General features: G+C 39.4%; 3 protein-coding genes across 3 annotated transcripts in view; all 3 read left to right on the forward strand.

The window, feature by feature from the left end:
• Positions 1-19,980, forward strand: part of LOC110170728 (EH domain-binding protein 1-like) — a 31,593-nt gene that overhangs the window by 5,441 nt on the left and 6,172 nt on the right. Inside the window, 13 exon segments of the mRNA XM_055156757.1 lie at positions 87-144; positions 924-1,019; positions 1,097-1,150; positions 2,783-2,961; positions 3,044-3,180; positions 5,104-5,172; positions 5,563-5,763; positions 6,487-6,654; positions 7,506-7,715; positions 7,793-7,936; positions 8,625-8,780; positions 9,069-9,119; positions 9,196-9,259. Coding sequence (XP_055012732.1) covers positions 87-144; positions 924-1,019; positions 1,097-1,150; positions 2,783-2,961; positions 3,044-3,180; positions 5,104-5,172; positions 5,563-5,763; positions 6,487-6,654; positions 7,506-7,715; positions 7,793-7,936; positions 8,625-8,780; positions 9,069-9,119; positions 9,196-9,259 — 1,587 coding nt within the window.
• LOC129409871 (uncharacterized) lies at positions 14,757-16,641 on the forward strand. Its single transcript, XM_055156760.1, has 2 exons — positions 14,757-14,886; positions 15,645-16,641. Exons 1-2 carry the CDS (start codon positions 14,837-14,839, stop codon positions 16,639-16,641), a joined length of 1,047 nt encoding a protein of 348 aa, XP_055012735.1. The 5' UTR covers positions 14,757-14,836.
• LOC129409870 (uncharacterized) lies at positions 16,638-19,980 on the forward strand. The gene is made up of 4 exons (XM_055156759.1): positions 16,638-18,539; positions 18,616-18,664; positions 18,797-18,961; positions 19,122-19,980. The coding sequence occupies exons 1-4, from the start codon at positions 16,646-16,648 to the stop codon at positions 19,630-19,632; spliced, it is 2,619 nt and encodes an 872-aa protein (XP_055012734.1). The 5' UTR covers positions 16,638-16,645; the 3' UTR covers positions 19,633-19,980.

Consider the following 19,980-nt stretch of genomic DNA (forward strand, 5'->3'; position numbering starts at 1 on the left):
TCAGAAATGCTTTATGGTTTTGTTTGTTGTTTTTCCACATAGTTTTAAGGTCAGAAGTTGAAGTTTGTGTTCTGTTGTGATTGCAGGCAGCCGGACAAACTGAGAGTGGTGTGGATCAGGAGAAACAGACGGCACAGTACAAAGGTAATACTTCAAACTAACTCTATGAGATTATTTAGATTCTGTTATGGCTTCAAAGTAGGAATTAAGTCTGTTTTGATCTGTTATCTAATATTACTGTGTTTTCTGGTGGGAAGCTTGAGATACTTGGGATTAGCCCCGTACCTCTATGATTGGACAAGTATTGAAAAAAACAAAAAAACATCTCCTATTGGTTGTTTAATTGGAAGATATTGAAATGCTGATTTTTCAGACAACTTTAGGTTTAAATTTTGTAACAAATGATTATCTTGTTGAAAGCAGCTTCAAATTCTGTCCCAAAAGTTCCCACACTCTCTAGTTTGTCTTAACTAAAGCACAAATTTGTATTATTTTGATAAAACTGGCTCTGAATTAATGAATTATTGTCTTTATGTAGCCATTCTCAAACTTTTCAGACCAAAAGAAAAATATTAAAGTAGCACCAGGTCTAAACCAAAGCTATTCTAGGTCTTTAATCGGACTACGCCGGTGTTTTAGAAGTTATAAACATGAACTTGTGGGTGAGATATGTGCATAAAATGTATTGAAAATTAAGGAAACATTAGAATTGAAGAGGCCAGTGGCACACTATAGTTTGGGAAACACTGGTTCAAAATGATTCTAAGGTAACCTAAGCACTCTTATGTTACTTGTTTATAGTGATACCTTAAAAAAACATCTATCTATAGCTCCTTTATCTCATTCTCAGGTTTCTTAGTCATTCACAATCTTTGTCATTAAGTCCTCAAAATCTTAAAAGTCTTATTTATTTTCTCTCTCAGCTCCACAGTTGGCAGCCTGGCATCAAAAATCCATACAGAGGCCTGGTGATGTGGCAGGTCCCTGAGAGTTTGGACATCACAGTCACTCTGTTTAAAGTAATCTTAATTAATACACACAACTGTATTGATTTTCTGACATGTTCTTATACTAATACTCTTTTCTTAATCAACAGGAACCTACAGCAGAGGAGTTTGAGGATAAAGACTGGACGTTTGTGATTGAGAATGTAAGTCTACTAAATCCTCATTCAGTACTACGACTATACTACTACCACTATAACTATTACTACTACAACTGCTAAAACTACTACTAATGTTGTTACTATTTCTACTATTACTGCTACCATTAATACTTTTTTCTATTACTGTAATTACTACTTATTGTACTATTTATATTATTACTACTACTATCACTTCTACTAAAGTTGAAGAACAGATGATGATGAATTTACTCCTACTAGTAAATTACTACAATACTACCACTAATATTACTCTTACTGTTACTGCTGCTACTTCTGCTATTTCAACTACTTCTCCTAATATTATTTCTACTAGGGTTGCTACTACTACTACTTCTACTCATCATCATCATCATCTTTATTTCAGACTCATGATTCATTTTTAAAACAGACAAGGACAGTGACATTACAAAACAACCAACATTTATGTTTTTAAAAGACAGCCACACCAGTGTCTCCACATATTGATCTTATTGCACTGAATCTCAAGTTTGTGAGTGACATTATTATTTGATTGTCAGATTTGTTCAGCCCGCAAATAAAACTGTGAGTTCAATTCAATTCAATCTTTATTAAGAACACATGATATCTGGTTCATAGTATTAAAAAAAAAACAATAGTAAGAATAAAAAGATAAATACAGTGCATGTTATAACGTATACAAACAAGACCGCCAGTGTCTCCACAGCTTAGAGGTGAATCTGACAGAGCTCCTCACAGGACACACTAGAGCTTCAATGATTTGATTACTCAGATTCATTGCTCTACACATAAATTAATAAATACAACACCTGATTATGACGACACAGGGTCTCACATCACAATTTACAAACATTTCACTGGCGCTACAAAACCTCGGCACTTTCAGTAATATTCTCAAAGAGTTGTTATACGCCACTGTCAAACTCTGCAAACTCTTTTTCTTATAGTTGCGCCAAAGATGCGCAGTATACAAGGGTGAGCAAAAACATTTAAAAAGTGCAATTTTGACATCACTGGAGCACATAGAAAACTTGCGGACAAGCATATTGGCCTGGCCATAAAGCTTACACTGCTGCCTATACATGTCTCTATCATCTGAGAGGTCACTGGTGACATAATGTCCAAGATATTTGACCTCATCTGTGAGTAAACTGTACATTAATGTTCTTAGTGCAGCTTGCAGAGTGTTCATTCGTGCAGTAACAAACATCTCTGTTGCTTCCTCAAAAACACCCGCAAAACATCACTGTAAGCTGCCTGCAGCCTTTGCAAACTGTCTTTTTTATAATTAATCCAGAGGCGGGCTGTGTACGATGGTGGTGTACAATATGATTTAAACAATAACAATGTTACATCCTTTTGTACAAGAACCAAACTTACGCATAAGAGTATTTGCCTGAGCATAGATCGTCCTACACTGTCAATACATATCATCATCATCTGTCACGTCTGCAGTGATGATATGCCCGAGATTTTTTGTTATTGTAACATCACAACATTTCACAAAGTCAGGAAATCCCATGTGCTTATCTTCTTTGGTCCTACAGGTCATACCATTACTACCCTGAGTATGGTCAACTACTATTCTTACCACCACTGTTACTGCTACTGTTACTCATGTCCAATTTTCTATTTCAGGAGAGTAAAGGCCGCAGAAAAATCCTAGCCTCTGCTGATGTGAACATGAAAAAATACGCCAGCGCCACTCCAGCCCAGTATGACATCACGCTCCAACTCAAACCTCTCTCGGTGAAGGTGGTCGAGGCTACGCTCAAAATCAAACTCTCCTGCATCTTTCTCAAGGAGGGCAAGGCCACGTGAGTCCAACTTGCACGGCCGTCATCTAGGTTTGTGTTTAGTTTAAATAAATAATTAAAGACAGGGTGTTGTGCTGTGTAGGGATGAGGACATGCAGAGTCTGGCCAGCCTCATGAGCATGAAGCAGAGTGACATCGGAAACCTCGAGGACTTCAGTGACGATGAGGGCGAGGAGCGGAGGTTCAGCCACGGTTCCACGCATGCTGTTTCGGTTTCTGGTGAGAGTTTGCAAGTTGCAACTAGAGTTTAAGGTTGTCATAATTTCGGATGGAGAGCAAGGTCCTATGTAACTCTAGAGGAGATTTACTGTTTTTAGAAGAAATATCCAAATTTATTCACAAATGTTAAACCTTGTCATTATTTGTTGGAGACTGGCTCCACAAATGTACCACATTAAAGGGACAGTCCAGAATTTTGGACCTCATTTCCTAGAGTGTTGGAAATGTGTGGAGACACTTTTTTAAAATATTCCATCCAGTCCTTGTATTTGCAGAGGTCGCTGGTGCTAAAAACAGTCTTACTCACTCCACAAAGCACCCAAAGCAAATCTATTATTATGCCAGACTGTCGATGTGAATGTCTGTGTTGATGGAATAATGTTTGAAATAAAACTAATCTTGCATCACATGAATCGTCACATGTTGAGGGACTATTTTCTCAGCAGCAGTGGAATTTTACTTTGCTGGTAAGATAGGTGATTGGTGATATCAGTCTACTGCTGCCAAGCTTTCTATCAGGGAGTACAACTCACTGATGCTGCTCAGACATAAATCCTTCAAATGCAAGGTTGGTTTTACATCTAAAATTATTCTATCAACACAGACATTCACATCGACAGTCTGGTGTAATAATAGATTTGCTTCAGGTGTTTTGTGGAGTGGGTAAGACTGTTTTTAGTGGCAGGATAACTATGACCATTGACATGCGCTAGCCTAGCATCAGAGACCTCTGCAAATACAAGGACTGGATGGAATATTTAAAAAAGCATCTCCACACGTCTCCAACACTCTGGCTTAATAGGAAATGAGGTCCTATGTCTTCAAGTCCTAAAAAATTGACAATAATTATGTCTTGGGAGTTGAATAAGAGCGTAACGTTCTGAAATTATTGTGATAAAAGAGTTTCCCTTTTGTTTATTTATTGTAACAGAGAAAACAAATAACATTTTGCCAGTTTTTAGAATTATGTAATGCTGTGATGCCACATGAACACAATCTATCGATATCACACTGGGGGTGTTCTACATGTATCTCTGTGGTGAAATGTTTAGCAGTTACCATAGAGACACAATGCATTTGCAAACAAACACAGACAAAAAAGTTTTAAGATGGCCTGAAAACTCAAGACAAAATACAAAATGGATTTAAACAACACATTTTCAGGATCCTGTGATGTTTAGTTTGATTTGAGTTTGATTTTCAACTAAAATTATTAGACCAGGGGTGTCAAACTCAAATTCACAGAGGACCAAAATTAAAAACTTGGACTAAGTCATGGGCCAAAGTAAATATTTATTTAAAAATTTCAAAAACATCTTCACATTTTCTCTTTTTTCGAGATATGTAATGTTAAATCTTTTCTTATTAAAATAAATGTTTAATAATAGTTTTGCTTAAACATTGAATCCTGGACAAGTGTAATATAAAATAATAACATTTTAAATAAATAATGTCTCTGTAGCCTATCTGTAGCCGGCGGGGCAGCTCTAATACATATTTGATATGATCCCGCAGGCCAAATATAATTATATCGCGGACCAAATTTGGATCCCGGGCCTGAGTTTGACACGTCTGGATTAGACTGACTCATAAAGAACTGTGAATGGAGCTTGTGACTGTAATTTTATGAGTAAGAGACTTGTTTAACAGCACTCATCCGCTCACCTGTTGTAGTTCCAACTAAGTCAGCTCTTCATGGCCAGATCGTCAAAATGTCAAAATAAATCTTAGATTAAAATGTAATTGAGCTCCAGGAAATCTTAATGAAATCAGCTGCAAAGTATCAATGCACCTCTCTCCATACAAAACACTTTTCTTTACGTATTGGCCATGTCTCTAAGATCCGCTCCTTCATCTTTTCGCTTTTGTAAATTACACTTCCTCCTTTTTCTTCCTTCTTTCTGTCCGTGCACCATTCAACAGGCTCTGCTTCCTCTGTCAATAGACTTCATGATATGGCTTGGCGGCCTGTCATTCAACCAGGCTCCACAGGTAACACTACTCAAAAGTTACTCAGAAGCACTTTATTGGATTCTTCTAAAATATTTCTCAAATCCTTTACCTCCAGAAAGTTCAAATTAGAAGCCTTCTAAAAATATACACATCAATCCCTGATCTTATTTCTACTACGCACACCAGGTCAAAAATGTAAATAGGTAATGTTCTACAGTTTTAGACTTAAAGTTGATGCATCCATGAATAATACTGCCAACTTTAAGTACTTACATCCCATTCCACCAGTCATAACAAACTAGTAATGAATCTCATATGCGTAACTTAACCATGCTTTCATCTACTCATTTTCTGTCTCTTTGAACCACGTTTCATTTATTTTTGTTTTCATTTCCTCCTCCATGCATCTCTCATGTGTCTTACCTCCAGAGATGGATCAGAGCTCTTCTCCTTCCTTTTTCTCCACCATTTCAGCCCCCCTTTACCCCTCTGCCCTCCCTCTCTCGCCCACCTGTCCGATTGACATCCCAGAAGCAGCTAAACCATCTCTCTATGACTATTCACTGCCCGCATTCACCCCCGCCCACCCTCCTGCTCTGCCTCGCATCTTCCAGCCTGGCGCTGCCTCAGGTATCAGTCAGGAGAACAATAAATGACATTTGATTAAGTGACTAAAGCTTTTATTAAGACACTTGAAATGAGGATTTGATTATTATGAAGATGTATTCATTTTTGTATTTCATTTTTGTAACTTTTTTGGCCCATTGGATTTGGCCAGAACTGAAGATTATGGAGAGACATTCAGCAAACATATTTAAACACATTAAATCAGGGGTCATCAAACTAAGACCGACTTCAGCCTGTCATGCCCCTTGGACCGGCTCCCAGGCTCCTCTGCCCCCCACCACTTAAACTGGCCCTATAGGCAATCCTCAAAAGTTGTCATGGCCTATTTTTTTTTACCTTAAACACGTCCGCAGCTTGTATTTTGTTGATTTTTTTCAATTAAAAATAATTATTTATATGAAGTATTTGTATATTGCCACCTGACAAGCTTGAGATCAAACATATGTAAACAAAGTGTGTCGTCAGGGTCATACAAATCTGTTAAATGGCCAACCCGACCCTGGTCCCCCATCACAGTCAGGATTGATAATGTGGCCCCCAGAGAAAAAAAGTTTGGTGACCCCTGAACTAAATAGATATCATTGGCTCCAGGAGTTTGCTATTACCATGAGAACTACATTGATAATACATACGTTGCTGTTCTGTTTTTCTTACTGCCATTATCTTTTCACTGCACATCTCTTTCTTTCCTTCTGCGATTGTCTCTCACTCCTGCTTTCTCTCCAGTGCCTCGGGCCGCTCCCCGAAGGCCCCACAGCTTCCACTCTGACTGGTCTCCTGCTGAGGGCTGGGAGGCCCTGGGTCTGTCTTCCTCCGCCCCTCCCAAAACTCTGCTCTCTTCTTCTCTGTCTTCTGCTCCCCATCCTCCTACCTTCTCTCAGCCCTCACAAACAGGTAGCCCATGTCAACACTGAAGTTTTTCTCTTCTTTATGATGAATATGAATCAAGGCTATTTTGTACTGTAAAAATAAATAAATCTGTTTTGTTATGCTAACTGGTTGCGCCACAATATTTAAGTGGTATTATGAGAAAGGTAACATGGCATTGCATATCTCACGAACTTCAATTCAAAATTCAACTTAGAAATGCCTTGTCGTGTACCATTCTTTCTTTTGAATTTCAATTAAGAACAAAAAACAATAAAATGGGAAAATTGTTAGTTTTTTCATTATTCCACTTTAGTGTCAAAAAAACAAACAAACAAACAAAAAAACAGATTTCAACCTCTATTTCCAATATTTAATTTGAAGTTTATTTCAAATAACACCAGTCAAAAAACAGTCCCCTTGCTTATTTCAATTTGGATATTTTAATCTCTCTGATTTATTTTCCCCGGAAGATCTGCTGCTAGAAGGATTTATCTGAAAAATGATTGCAATTTTGTGAACAAATATGTCCTCTTCTTTTATAGCAGCGTGTTTACTTTCCTGTCCTAGAAAGTAATTATTGAACTCCATGACGAGAAACAGGAAGCAGCAATAAACTTTCCTTTGTTCAGCTGACACCATGCATAGAATTATAATAAAAATAGGTACCGAGACTGTTTTTGATTAGTGTTATTTGGAATAAACTTGACACTAAAATGGAATAACTAAATAACAAACTGTTTTCCCATTTTATTGTTTTTTATTATTATTATTTTATTATTATTGTACATGGACCCTTGTCTTATCCAAATTCAATACGTGTCTTTGTTTTCTATTTCATGTCCATTAACCCCTTCTGTGTGGCTCCTCCCTCTCAGCTGGCCCTACTTCTTGGAGAACTCAGAGCGTTCCTTCCATATCCTCCCTCTACTCTCCCCCCTCCTCCTCTTCCTCAGCTCCTCCTGTAAACATACCTGTCCTACCTCCACCCCCAGCTGTTCCCAAGAAGCCCAAAACCCGGGCCTCTGGGGGTGACACTGGGTGCGCTCTCACCCGCCCCACCAGTCTGCCCTCTGCCCCCGAATCAGGTAGAGCCCATAGCCAAAAAGTAAAGAGATTTATTTATGATCGACATGTTTATCGTTACTCCTGGTCTTTCCTCCAGCTCCTTGGCAGACTGAATGGATGCCCCCTAAATCTCAAGCCCCCCTCTCACAGCCCGGTCTCTCTCCCAAGTTTCTCCATTTGTGTGCTGACGAGCCAGGACAGAGCGCTGTGGGGCAGAAAAAGCAGAAATTAGACACGACATGTAATATTATGTGTCTAACACCTCCTGCTGTCTGTACTTTTAACACTTGCTTTGCTGTGGTTTTAACATGTTCTGTTCTGTAAAATACTAACATTTTCATTGTTAATTTGTAGATATGTGTTCCATCACGGACATAGAATTTTAATTTTAAGTGAATTTGGCATGATGTGAGATTTTAATTAGCAGTATATTAAGTGCATCCGATGTTTGGCAACTTTTTATTTGTACTACTTGCATGCATTTTGATGGTAGCTTTGGGATTGGGCATTGCTTTAGAAGTTGTGGAGAGAGAATTTAATAGAATCAAATAAAAAATAACTGAAGTTATCTGCTTCATTGCAATTGGTTAGATTCACCTGTCACTCACAGTATTGCTGAGGCTGATTGGAGGTGTGGACTGAAAAAAAGTGCCTTTATTTGAGCTTAGAGCTGCATTTAAGAGGATATAAGTGAATTTCAATATGACGATTTTATCAAAATAGAACATTTTCACAAAAATTTGATTACAATTTGTATCACCATATCGCCCAGCACTGCTACTGACATGTATTTTAATGGTCGTTTTTGTGATTGGACACTGCTTTAGAAGTTGTGCATAGAACATTCTTTTCTGTTTTTCCCAGTTTCTTTCCATTCTTTTCCATCCTTACCTGCTCTCTCATTGTCTATCCTGTGTCTGTCCTGTCAGCTTCCTCCTCTGGGTTTGTCCCCTCTTGGAGACCTCCTGTCCCCCCTCGAGTAGAGACACTCGCTCAGAGCAGCCCCTCTGCTGTGTCTGGCCCGCCCCCTCAGCCTCTCCCGTTCCATACTGTTGTCAAAGCTTCTGACAAAGACCAGGATTCAGGTATCCAATAATAAAAGCCTGTAACTTGTATCGATGGCCCTGATATGTGAGAGGATAGAAATATTGCACATCCGGGGAGAGAAATGCACAGGACACTCCCACAGCTCTCCATACATTCCATTTGCAGAGGGAGTCCAACTTTTTACATACATACTTGATCAACATGCCAACTTATTGTGGCCCCGCCTTTCCCAATTCATCTGTAAATGACTGATTGCTTGTACAAATAGCTTTACTATAATAAAAGTAAATGTATCTTTATTCATACAGTGATTTTTTATTTTTCAGAGGTTCTCAGACACTTGAGCACTCTGAATGAGGAGGACCCCTTATCTACATGTAAGTGTACACACACTCCCCTACACTCCATCTGTTTTATGTAAGTATTTATATTACATTCTATCATGTTTTTCAGCTGCTGAGCACAAAACACCTGGCGTCAGATCTTTTGGAGTGGAGGCTGTCAAAGCATCACCCGGGTTAGTCTTTATTTTACACATTTTTCAGAATGCTCAGTTGGTTGAAGTGAGTGGTTTTGCTTTGTTTTTCAATGATACTTTTTGAATAATCTTTGTTATTAACATGTGAATGGCAGATGACCTCGGAGTGATGCTTTGGTATGGACTACATTGTGGTATGCTATTAATGATGATGCTCAAATCCATTCTCCTACTAACATGTTAGTAGTAGCATTATGAAAATCTATATACGGTAAATCACCAAAGCATACACTGAAGCTGATATGGTAGTACTGAGAGATGTTTGTAGTTAATACATACTGTAGGCCAGCATCCGTTTCTTCTGCTTCCCATTTTGTCATGCCATTCAAAAACGCTGGTGTCAAATGTCAACTGAATGAGTATTGCTTGAAAAGTAATAAAAATATCCAGAATATTTACCAAGTAATTAGTCTTGAAAAGGAAGTTGTAGTTAAAGAGACATGACTGTAAATTGTTATTTGTGCTTGACTTGTTATGTAATTTTGTTCATGTTAAATGTCAGCTTCTGTGGTTCTGTGCTCATTTGTGGGTAGTTGGTTGGCAAACTGTGTGCAGTAATAAGCTTCTACTCGATATAAAGCAGTTGGTTACAATGCTTTTTTGTGTAGTGGCATAAGAATATTTTAACATACTCTACATTTTGTTTTTATATTGGATTTGTTTATTCCTTAGACCTCAAAGCATGGCTTCACTCCTGCCTACTAGTCCTAAAACATCATTAGACCCAGGACTGAACCTTGCAGACAATTCCAAAATTCAAAAGGATCCATCAATATCCAGGCGAACAAGAGCATCCCCTAAACGTCGTACAGAAAAACAAGATCCATATACTAATGGTGTTGCTTTGGCCAAGTCTAGTCACCTACCAACAAACCACAGAGGAAATGCAGCTCTACCAGAAGGGGGGCAGTGCCCTCCTCCTACACTGCCCAAACCTGATTTGGGATTACACCCCATTGCAGCACTGAAATTGCAAAAAATGAGCCCTACAAGAGTGACTAAATCAGATGTCCATATAAGAGATTTGGGGTAAGTTATGAACTAGATAATAAACTAGAGTAGATACATTGCCTTGATTATACAGTAACTGTTGGTATTTTTTGCTCCTTTAGAAAAAATGGTGCCAGGGTACCTTCATTTGAAGAATCTAGTCATTCAATACCTGGGTGTGCACCTTTAACCAACACTAAGCATACTCGCAAATCACAAACTGTGATGACTGCTGCTGAGAACAAATTGGCTGAATCCAAACAGACCTTATCCAACATGAGTTCTACTCAAGAGACTACGTTGAAACAGGACCATGGGTCACCATCAAAGTCAGGCAATGAACTCATTAAGAGTGATTTGTTTATTTCTAAAGTGGAGCTTAGGCCGCTGATTCCAAAAGAGAGATCTGTTTGTCAGATACAGACTGTAACACACCATGAACATATCTGTGAAGAAACACCAACCAAGATGCGCAGAAGTTGTCCTCCAACGTCTAATGTCCCTGGGATGCCAACATTGTGCCAGTTGTCGGATCTCACTTGGCCTGAAGATAATAAGCAGTTATTCACCAAGTTACCCACCAAAGGAAGGCCTGTACTCTTGCAATCACACAACCTGGACTCTCTTGACATTGCTAGTGAAAATATTCCAAAAATGGTTGCATTGACTCCATCTTGTGCAAGGTCTACAAGTATTCCTGGCTTTCCATCTGCTTTGAAGCTAAATATAGTCAATCTCTTGGGGACTTGCCCTAAATTATCCAGCATTCCAGGTTTACCCTCATTGGATACAAACATCAAACATGAAACACATATTTGGGAGAAATGCATTCTGTTAAAGAAACCACTGACAAAACAGCACATATTTTCAGATAATGTAAAAGAAAATATTGACCCCAAGATGATGAAAGTTATGGTATGCCTTTTGCCAACATGTTCTAAAATGGCTAGTGTACCTGGATTCCCTTCAGCTGAGCCACATATTTCTACAAAATGTCCAGCTATGACCAGTCTACTCCCAACATGCCCAAGTAAAACCGATACTGAAGGCATGCCATCAAAACAACCTCAAACAGAAACATCCAAATGGCATTTCCAACATGAGACGATACCACAAAAGAAAATGTGTGATTTTGTTATAGCGCAAGAAACACTGGAAAATGATGAATTTCTCAAAAAAATGGTAAACATGCTCCCATCCTGTCCCTTTGCAGCTGCAACTGCTGGTTTTCCTTCAGCCACACAAGAAAAAACTGTAACTATTGATTATTTAGAAAGGGAATACCCCAGTATGGTAGAGCTTTTGCCTAGTTGCGCATCAAAAAACTCAATTGTTGGATTTCCATCTAAAAGCCATGCCAGTATTGAAAATGACAGTTTACTGTATAAGGACTGGCATATGTTGAGAACGGTAAGTTACAAAACACATAAGAAACAATTACAGCCTTATATCCTTCAGGAGCTTCCAGCAGATCAAATGATACTCAGAGGAATCGTCAATATGGTGCCAAGTTGCCCTCCAAAAACCACAATATATGGTTTACCTTCTGCTCCGTGCCAAAAGCCCAGTATGGTTAATTCAATGCCATCATGTCCCAAACAAAGTGCTATTCAGGGATTTCCTTCAAAGAGTTATTGTGAATCATTTAATACAGAATGGTTTCTTTGTAAAAACACACACTTTCAGAGTTTACAGAAGAAACGGGAGTCAGTTCTACAACTAATGTCTAAATCAAATGTAGCAGCAGAGCATAATGATTATATAACCTTGAATATGGCATGTATGCAGCCCAGCTGTCCACAAACATCGTGTTTACCAGGATTTCCATCTCTGTCTGGTCAGGTTTTGGAGCATATACCAAGTATAGTGTGTCAGCTACATACCTGTCCTACATATTCACACATTTGTGGAGCACCTTCAATATTAAACAAAGCCTCTCAAAATTGGATCTTCGATAAGAGATCAATTTATGAAAAGCCAGCAAGAATGCCACAGACTATATCCGATCCGAAACCATGTTCAACTGGAAAGTTATTTGGTAAAATAATGGTATCGATGTTACCACCTTGTCCTAAAGAGTCAAATATTTATGGATTCCCCTCAAAGGGATGTTTAACATCAGTTCCACATTTGATACCCAAATCACCAGATATGTTCAGATCATTAGAGACATTCCCAGAACATGGTTCAATTCCAGGTTTTCCCTCAAAATCACTGAAAGAGTGTAACTGTTGGAAGATCAGAAAAAGCCCTATCTGGGAAAAACCTCTGAAAAGGATTTCTATCATAGGTAGTCCAAACATGGACATGTCATGTGAAGACAAATCATTAGTGTGGAGAATGGTCCCATCATGTCCAAAGCAAGCTCTCTGCTCTGGGTTTCCATCAGCTCCACACCCCTCCAAACCATGTAGCCCAAGCCAAAGCTTTTCTCACATGGGTCAGTGGCCTCCATCATCTCCAACACAATCAACTGTCATTGGTTTCCCTTCCAATGAGTATTGTCCACATTTGAAACCCAAATCACCAGATATGTTGAAGTCATTAGAAACATTCCCAGAGGATTGTTCAGTTCCAGGTTTTCCCTCAAAATCACTGAAAGACTTTGACTTTTGGAACATCAGCAAAAGTCCAATCTGGGAAAAGTCTCTGAAGAGGATTTCTATCATACATCATCTAAAGGCAGACATGTCATGTGAAGACAAATCATTAATGCTGAGAATGGTCCCATCATGTCCGAAACAAGCTCTCTGCTCTGGGTTTCCATCAGCCCCACACCCCTTCAAACCGTGTAGCCCAAGCCAAAGCTCTTCTTATCTGGGTCAGTGGCTTCCATCATCTTCAACACAATCGACTGACACTGGCTTCCCTTCTAATAAGTATTGTCCACATTTGATACCCAAATCACCAGATATGTTCAGATCATTAGAGACATTCCCAAAAGATGGTTTAATTCCAGGTTTTCCCTCAAAATCACTGAAAGAGTTTGATTGTTGGAACATCAGGAAAACTCCGATCTGGGAAAAGCCTCTGAAAAGGATTCCCATCATACATAGTCCAAACACAGAAATGTCACGTGAAGACAAATCATTAATGCTGAGAATGGTCCCATCATGTCCGAAACAAGCACTCTGCTCTGGGTTTCCATCAGCCCCACACCCCTTCAAACCATTTAGCCCAAGCCAAAGCTCTTCTCATCTGAGTCAGTTGCTGCCATCATCTCCAAGACAATCAACTGTCATTGGTTTCCCTTCTAATGAGTTTTGTTCACATTTGATAACCAAATCACCAGATATGTTCAGATCATTAGAGACATTCCCAGAAGATGGTTTAATTCCAGGTATTCCCTCAAAGTCACTGAAAGAGTTTAGCTGTTGGAACATCAGCAAAAATTCAATCTGGGAAAAGCCTCTGAAAATAATTTCTATGATACACAGTTCAAACACGGACATGTCACGTGATGACAAATCATTAATGCTGAGAATGGTCCCATCATGCCCAAAACAAGCACTCTGCTCTGGGTTTCCATCAGCCCCACACCCCTCCAAACCGTGTAGCCCAAACCTAAGCTCTTCTCATCTGGGTCAGTGGCTTTCATCATCTCCAAAACAATCAACTGTCACTGGTTTTCCTTCCAATGAGTATTATACACATTTGATACTGAAATCACCAGATATGTTCAAATCATTAGAAACATTCCCAGAACATGGTTTAATTCCAGGTATTCCTTCAAAATCACTGAAAAGGTGTGATTGTTGGAACATCAGAAAAAGTCCAATCTGGGAAAAGCCTCTGAAAAGGATTTCTATCATACATCATCCAAACATGGACATGTCACGTGAAGACAAATTATTAATGCTGAGAATGGTCCCATCATGCCCGAAACAAGCGGTTTGCACTGGGTTTCCATCAGCCCCACACCTCTCAAAACCGTGTAGCCCAAGCCAAAGCTCTTCTCACATGGGTCAGTTGCTTCCATCATGTCCAAGACAATCAGCTGTCATTGGTTTCCCTTCCAGAGAGTATTGTCCACATTTCGACAGTTACAGTTTTCGTTTTAAAGAGTTGATTAAGGATATTGTGCCACTGAAATGTCTGAAAGCTATGATTCTTTTTGGTTCACACTGTGTGCCTGCTCAACTTCAAGAATGTTCTTCTGTAAACATGGTGCCGTCTTGTCCAAATAAATCATTTGTTTTTGGATTACCATCGATCCAGACTCATCCTTCAGAAAAACACTGGCCTAGTGATACATTTTCTTTGCTAGAATCAACTGAAAAACAATCAGAAAGCCTTCCTAATGTAGCATGGGATGGAGAAACCATTTTGCCAAGAGTTCCTGCCCCTGACAATAAAATCAGTATGGATGTACCAGCATCTATTGATACCTTAGTTGGTGTCCAAATGGAAGAGAGCCTAAACACTCCATATTTAAAGAAAGATGAAGACATGAGCCTAGACTATTGGTGAGTGTTGGAATTATTGTGATCGCTCTTATTAATCTTAAATATTATAGGTTATAAAAAAATATACATCTGCTTTTGTTTCAGGAGCTTGCCGTGCAGAATGTGGCACACAGTTCCTGAAATGCCAATATTGTTGAGTGTTAGGAAAAGGTGGGTTGCTTGGTTGTGATGCATTGGGATGACAATGCATTTGCACAAAGTTAATCCCTGGGATCGAATATTACTTCAGTTGTTGCATGTGGCTTGGCTGTCAGTATTTGAAATTCAATGTACCTTAAACAAGATATTATGCCTTGTCTGCTCTATAATTGTAATCTTTAGCCATTATTTTATGCTTTGGACATTTAAAATATTTATCTAAACCAACTTAATAAAGCAAACAATTCTGTTGACTTCTGACTGACTCTGATGCTAGTGAGCATCAAATTTTGTCTGCTGGTTCGGCTAAATCCTACATTTATTGCCAATTTAGAACAAATAAATAAATAAAATCAGAGACCTAAGCAGTGTCAGGTTGGTATGGAGGAGTTGATGAAAATTTACAGAGCAAAGGTGTCTTGAATGTAAAAGAATTACTCAAACATGCATGAACCACTATAAATACAATTTCAAGTGGGTAAACAAAAGAGGAAAACATTATAATATGGTTTAAAGCTGCTAAAAGTTGATTTTTCATCTCCTCTTAAATGATGCACTAGAAAACATTTCTGGATCTTCATCTTAGATTAACAAAATAACAGAGTGGTATTAACATTTGCATGGTGTGATCCATTTGGCCTTTTCAGCTTTACCACAGCACAAACAAAAACATGTGCATGTTTGATGTGAACTTGCACTGATTGAGTTCCTTCTACTCTCAGTCTTTAAGTATCTTCATTTTATGTTTTATGTTTTTACCTTTTCTTTAGATATGAACCCATGGTTTCATTACAACCGCCTTGTGATGTAGTCGATGATTCCCAACAGTTGGTCAAGCCATTGAGAGATAGTACTATTGTGTGGGAGGAGTTACCAAAATCATCTACAGCGAAATATTCCTCTGGAAACTCTATAGAGTGGGAGGAACTTCCAAAAACAGTCTTGAACCAAACTACTGAAGAGTCAGCCAGAGATGAGGTGGACATCTTCAGGAAAGATCCACAGGGTTCACTGGGAACGTTTTTAGAATCCTCATTAAGATTGGACGGAAAGCAACTTAATGAAGCAGAAGATGGATTACTGGTGCTGAGGAATGAATGTGTTGAATGTGACAATGCATTTATGGAGGTATGGACAGATACAGATGCATTGGCAAAACAAAATGAAAAGTTGGAAGAAACAATGTTTTCACTGGAAGAGAATGCTAGTGCACACCCTGAAGTGGAACCCATTATAGGAACAACAATGTCATTACCAAGTAAAGACAATCCTGAACACAAGGATATCACAGAACCACTTTATTTTAAACAACAAATTTCACAAATATCTCAGTGTGATGAATCTAATATGACCAGACTTGTGAGCTCCTGCCCTCTTAACTCTTCTATAAAAGGAATTCCATCCATGTCTCAACCATGTAAGCAAACTTGGTCAACCAGTTGCAAACCGTCAGGTGCAAGGCTGCTAAAATCTAAAGTGGCACCAATTAAAGACATACATTTTAGAGATGATATAAAAGCTATGTCTACACTAGTCCCAACCTGTCCCCGATTTGCCACTATTCCCGGGTTCCCATCTGGTTCTGAGTCTGCTTATGGTTCCAGTGGGATAAATCTATATCCTTCATGCCCAGCGGTTGCATCTTCAGCTGGGTTTCCATCTCTCCAGAAGGCAGATAGCAGAAACTGGGAAATCAGTCAATGTTTAATTTTGGAAAAGAGCTTAAAAACAGTCCATGTGATCATTAGAAACCAAGAAAATGTTTAAAGGTATGGATGGAATGATTCGCCTTGCTGAAAGTTGTCCAAAACATTCTAACATTTATGGATGTCCATCTCGCCCTCAAAGAATCATGTCAAGTCTGTCAAATTCTTACTGTAAATTATCTCAAATACCAGGGTTTATATCCGGTCCTGATTCTAAAGAGTGGGCTCAAAAGAAAGGAGATGTGTTTGCACACAAATCAACAGAGGTCCAAGCAACACTATTCAGCACATTTGATACAAGAGCAATGAAAGGCATGGTATATCTCGCACCGTCTTGTCCAAAAGTCCCAGGTTGTCCAGGTTTCCCTTCTGCTCCAAATCCACAAGTTGCATATTATGGGTCATGTGCAACCAGGCTTGTTCCTTCAAGCCCCCAAGTTTCTGCAATACCAGGATTCCCGTCAATCCAAGAGGAAAAAACAGATCAAATAGTTATCTCTAAAAATGTATTTGTTGAAAATCTACAGAAGACTATTGAGTTTAGAGTTAGATCTTCAACAGTCATTTTAGGAAATTCAGATGACAATGTTTCTCTGGTTCCTTCCTGTCCAAGAGCAGCAAGAAATCCAGGCTTTCCATCAGTTCCTCGATACAGCATGAATGATTTTATATCTTTATGTCCTAATCTATCAAGGATTCCTGGGTTTCCTTCTCTTCAAGTCAACTTAAAAGCCAACTGGATTGCTGGTGACTTGTTAGTCAAATGTGAACGGTCTGAAAAAATTGCTGTTGTTGAAGGTATTACAAATCTTGATGAGAAAACATCAAATAAAATGTTGTCATTATTGTCATGTTGTCCCAATGCTTCCACGATCGTTGGTTGTCCTTCTGCTCCTCGTACTACCACTGAATTTAACAACTCTCGTCTGGTGCCATGCTGTCCCCGTGTTTCACTTCAACAAGGATTTGCCTCTCTAACAATTTCACCAAGTGCACTTTGGCCCACGCGTGCAACAAAACCACTTTGGGATGGTTCTCATAAGAGAGCAAAAAAGATAATAATAAACGCTGGGCCTACCCACCTAGAAACCCTCACAGCACAAAGTATGGTTAAGATGGTCCTGTCTTGCCCAAAAGAAGCCCGGGTGCTGGGCTTTCCGTCTGCTCCAGTTCTCAATAGGCCGCCCAGCATATTGAGTCTTTATGCATGCACGCCTTGTGTCTCATGTTTACCTGGTTTTCCATCAGCGAGGATGTTAAACACAGATTGTCTACCTTCAACTGTGCCACCAAAGCTGAACCCGCTATTTGAAAGACCGTATAATAGAAAAGCGTGCACAATAAAACATGAAACCAACCTGGAAGGAAACAAGCATGCCGTAGATATGGCACCACTGTGTCCTCAACTGGCCAAAGCCCCAGGATTCCCCAGTATTTTGCAGTTAAGTGACTCTGACAAAGATGCCCAGATTGGTAATGGTTCTGAAGAATTGTCTGATGTCCCAATCGCTCAAGTCGTAGCAAGTGAGAGGATTCTTGCAGAACAAGACCTACCTTTACCTTGTGCCGAAAAAACTAATGAAGATGGGGAAACTAGCCATCCAGTGTCTCCTGCAAAGGGCTTACAAGAATTTCTTCCAGGAGAATCAGAGTCCTTGGTTCCTTGTACTGTCAAAGAAACAATGGAACCCTTAGAACCTTTCAAGGAGAACCTTCAGAAAATGAAAACAGGACTGATTGGATCTGGGACATCTCTCCCCACTGATGGTTATCCTTTAGATGAATCACAGGTCCCAGCCAAATCTAAAGAACCAAACACTACATTAACACCAGATGGTGACAGTTATAAAAAGGCTCAAACATTTGCCCCTGAAAACTCTGAAGAATTTACAAAACAATCTTGTTTAAAGGAGATTCCCATTGCCCCTTTGCCCACCCTCAGCACAGAGGAGTCATATGGTAAGAAAGCATGTTGAGATCACAATGCCATGTTAATGCCATTCATATTTTTTATGCATATTTGCTTCTGTAACAGATGTAAAAAATGATATGGCTGTTGTTCGTGACCTAGTAGTACAGACTGGGTAAGTCGGACTTGTGTTGTTGGATTGCTGTGAGGTTGCTTGCATAACATTATAGCAGCATTATAGTGCATGGAAATCATGCTAGTTCTATGTGGAAGTTGTCTCTCATACTTTTATTATCTGGGTCTCCAGTGAAACCGAAAAAGAAAAGCTTGAGATGACAGAAACAAAGAAGGACACGTTTGATATGTCAGAACCAGGTTGGGAGGTATTGGAAGCAGAGGAAACATTAACAGAGCAGCAGGCTGAAACATCCCCCCATCTTTTTAAATCAATTGTAGATGTCTTTCAGAAAGGGTAAGTAAGATGCTGCATGAAGAATCATAATGAGTTGGTCATTTTTAGAGGAATCTAGACATGGTTGCATGGTTGGACTCAGTATTATTTTAAAAATCACTATTTGCATGGATTTTAATATCATCCACTTACCCAAGTCTCCATTCTCCATTTCTCACAGTTATGATTCAGTAGCTACTATGTTGGGGCCACCTAGCTCTACTTTAGCGGAGGATCACCAACACTCGAAGACCACCTCATCCATGAGCCTGCAGGACAGGACAGTTCCACCTGCGCAGGACAAAAGCAATGTCATGCCAAGAGTTTCTTCAGAGAGGCAGTTTATGAACACTGACAAGAAAGTAGGAGGTGCTCAGCCGACCTCATGGGACTTGCTTGAGAAGCGGTCATGTTCTGTCCCTTTATCCACGCAAGATGACGGCTTTCCAGTTTGGGCAAGATTCAAGAAATGGCCACCACTCACTGCAGAAGATATACCAAATGAGAGTTTTGAAGAGACTGAGAAAAAGACTGAGAAGGCAGAAGAAGTTAAAGAAGTGTTTCTGGTCATAGGGCAAGATTCGGTTTGCTCTGAGGAGGACAGTGAAGGATGGTTAGTACAGCAGCTGACTGAGGCAGAACAGGATGATGTTAAAACAGTGTTGACCTGCACTGAGCTGGACACAGGGTGAGTGCACCATGAAAATGTTGCATGGTACGAGCAACTGTCACTATTCCATGTCCCTTTGTGATGAAGCCAAGGCCAAATAAAATGGTTGCTTGACAAGTTCTGCAGAGTAATAGACACTGACGTGGGAAGGGGTGGTGTTGTAAGTTTGTGTATGGTTGGAGTATTTTTGAAAGCAGTGTAACGTTGTCTTGTGTCTTTGTGGTATTTAACGCTTTTCTGAGCTTTCTGGAATGTACTTAACTGTGAAAAGCAGTGTATAGCCATAATAATTGTGTTTAGGAGTGGCTCTGTTTTAGTTTCACAGACAGAATGATGTTTAATTAAATTCTGAAGCTTATCTTTTTCTTTC

The sequence above is a fragment of the Boleophthalmus pectinirostris genome, unplaced genomic scaffold (genome assembly GCF_026225935.1).
Source record: "Boleophthalmus pectinirostris isolate CB_2022bp ecotype Guang Dong unplaced genomic scaffold, ASM2622593v1 HiC_scaffold_20, whole genome shotgun sequence".
Classification (NCBI taxonomy): domain Eukaryota; kingdom Metazoa; phylum Chordata; class Actinopteri; order Gobiiformes; family Gobiidae; genus Boleophthalmus; species Boleophthalmus pectinirostris.

Excerpts from the sequence above, each read along its gene's own strand:
- LOC129409871 (XM_055156760.1), top strand. The coding sequence starts at position 14,837 with ATGTGGCACACAGTTCCTGAAATGCCAATATTGTTGAGTGTTAGGAAA. Across the intron at positions 14,887-15,644 it reads TTGTTGAGTGTTAGGAAAAG|ATATGAACCCATGGTTTCAT; the intron begins GTGGGTTGCTTG and ends CCTTTTCTTTAG.
- LOC129409870 (XM_055156759.1), top strand. The coding sequence starts at position 16,646 with ATGGATGGAATGATTCGCCTTGCTGAAAGTTGTCCAAAACATTCTAAC. Across the intron at positions 18,665-18,796 it reads GACCTAGTAGTACAGACTGG|TGAAACCGAAAAAGAAAAGC; the intron begins GTAAGTCGGACT and ends CTGGGTCTCCAG. Across the intron at positions 18,962-19,121 it reads GTAGATGTCTTTCAGAAAGG|TTATGATTCAGTAGCTACTA; the intron begins GTAAGTAAGATG and ends CATTTCTCACAG.